The sequence below is a fragment of the Helobdella robusta genome (assembly GCF_000326865.2).
Source record: "Helobdella robusta unplaced genomic scaffold HELROscaffold_89, whole genome shotgun sequence".
NCBI classification, from domain to species: Eukaryota; Metazoa; Annelida; class Clitellata; order Rhynchobdellida; family Glossiphoniidae; genus Helobdella; species Helobdella robusta.
Window position 1 is genome coordinate 276,247 of NW_008705506.1, and position 1,849 is coordinate 278,095.

Below are 1,849 nucleotides of genomic sequence, written 5' to 3' on the forward strand. Positions count from 1 at the left end.
CGTATTAATGAAGCTGCTTACGAAGACGGCAACGAAGGTTTTGGAAGTATTGGAAAAGTTGGCAGTGCTTACAACTCGCCTGTTTTCATCAACAACAACGACAGCATTCACATTAATTGCAACTACAATTTCAATGATGATATGGTTAGGCGTTAATCTGGGAAAGCATTAATTAGAGATTAACGATGTCAGTGAAGATGGTTCTAATGCTGATGTGAATATTTATTCAGGACAAAAATTGATGACAGATAATGATTCAAGTTTTGAGATAAAGCCTCTAACTTGCACCTGGAAGAAAAACTTGGTTCTCTTTTACCTGGACGATGACATGAACGATGGCTTCATTGCTGATGAAGATGAGTTTTTCATCGCTGCATCACTGATCAACAGGAAAGATGTCAACGAAGAATCTTACAACATGCATCAAAGATATCCGTCTGGTCATCCTACACCTCGTAAACTCAATAGAAAGAAAGCACTTGCTTCAAGTGACAACAAAATCAACAAAGGACCACGACATCTGCCTATGGCTAGAGGAACCGAAACAACAAAAACGTGGCGTGAACCGAAAAGAAATAACACAGGTTTCAAGAGAAAGACCTGGTTGTCTGGTTGTTCAACGGCGCAAGAAAAGAATATGCCAGGTAAAATTCTCAAAGAATTGGAAATATCGGAACAAGGCCATATACAGGACATATGATCATGGAAGAAAATGGACAAAGATGAAAGTTGTTCGCTTGAATAAATTATTCCCTATTTAATGAAATAAAGTAGTAACACCAGGTTAAAGTGGGGGTAATGTTATAAACGCTGCAATGACCAAATTTATTATTATTTATCTTGATTATTTGTTATCTTTGGATTATAAAGGATCGTAAAAAGAAGCTTGTATAGTAAAAGATCCTGCTGAAACACAGGTTTTCAGTGAGGTTTCTAGCAAGGTTTGAAGCGAAATCATAAATGTGATTCATTTAGTTATTCTTGCGCATACATGACGTATGACGTTGTTTTATCGGCAACGTAAATATTTAAATAAGAGCAGATGTTGAAAATTTTAATTGCTAAGTGCTTACAAATACGAGAGCAATTTAAATGTTTACAAAAATTTAGAAATGTTCAGTTACTATGAATGAAATTGTTAGCAGTTATAAATTTACTGTTCCTCTGGTTGCTGGTGTTTCTAAACAATAAAATTAGATGAAAATGGAATAATTATTTTTGTTTTTATTTTGAGAAATAGAATGGAATGTGTGGACCTCAATAACTAAAAATAACTGCAAAAACATTACTTATACCTTGTTTTCCATTAGTACGCATCAATTAAAGTTTACATATTTTGTATAAGTAATTGAACTGACCTGGCAGTAAAACGACCTTCAACTCCAAAAATTTTACTTAAATAATTTGCCATCTTAGGAGCATAACTGTGCTCACCGAGATCAAATGTATACACTTTTAAATCAGGGTTGTATGTTAGAAAGTTAAAACTTGAATGGCCACCGTTAAAGCCCGTTTCGCAAACGGTTTTTATTGATTTTGATCCAGCTAAGTAATGGAGGAGCATCATTTTTATTGGCACTAACCCTGTATGTCCTTCTATATCGCCATTTTCTTGTTTCAGTGTTTTGTTTAATCTGATATTATTGTTATGAAAAAAAGAAATATAAATTGCGCTTAATATAATTAAACTTAATTAAATATTGTCAACATCATTCTAGCCAAGCACAGCTTTAAATCCTATTATTGTTATAGGTGGTTGCAGTGATTGAATTCAAACGCAGAGATTTATATGACGAAAAAAGTTATTTTCTGCTAATAAGCGGCAAGATAGCGAATGGCTAAAGGCGCA

The 1,849-nt window shown here is 33.9% G+C and overlaps 1 protein-coding gene across 1 annotated transcript in view; it reads left to right on the forward strand.

Moving 5' to 3' along the window:
- Positions 1-700, forward strand: part of HELRODRAFT_182626 (hypothetical protein) — a gene marked incomplete at both ends in the record, with an annotated part of 2,720 nt that extends 2,020 nt beyond the window's left edge. Inside the window, one exon of the mRNA XM_009032871.1 lies at positions 249-700. Within this exon, the coding sequence (XP_009031119.1) occupies positions 249-700 (452 nt within the window). The remainder of the gene's footprint in view (positions 1-248) is intronic.
- Between the last annotated feature and the right edge of the window lie 1,149 nt (positions 701-1,849).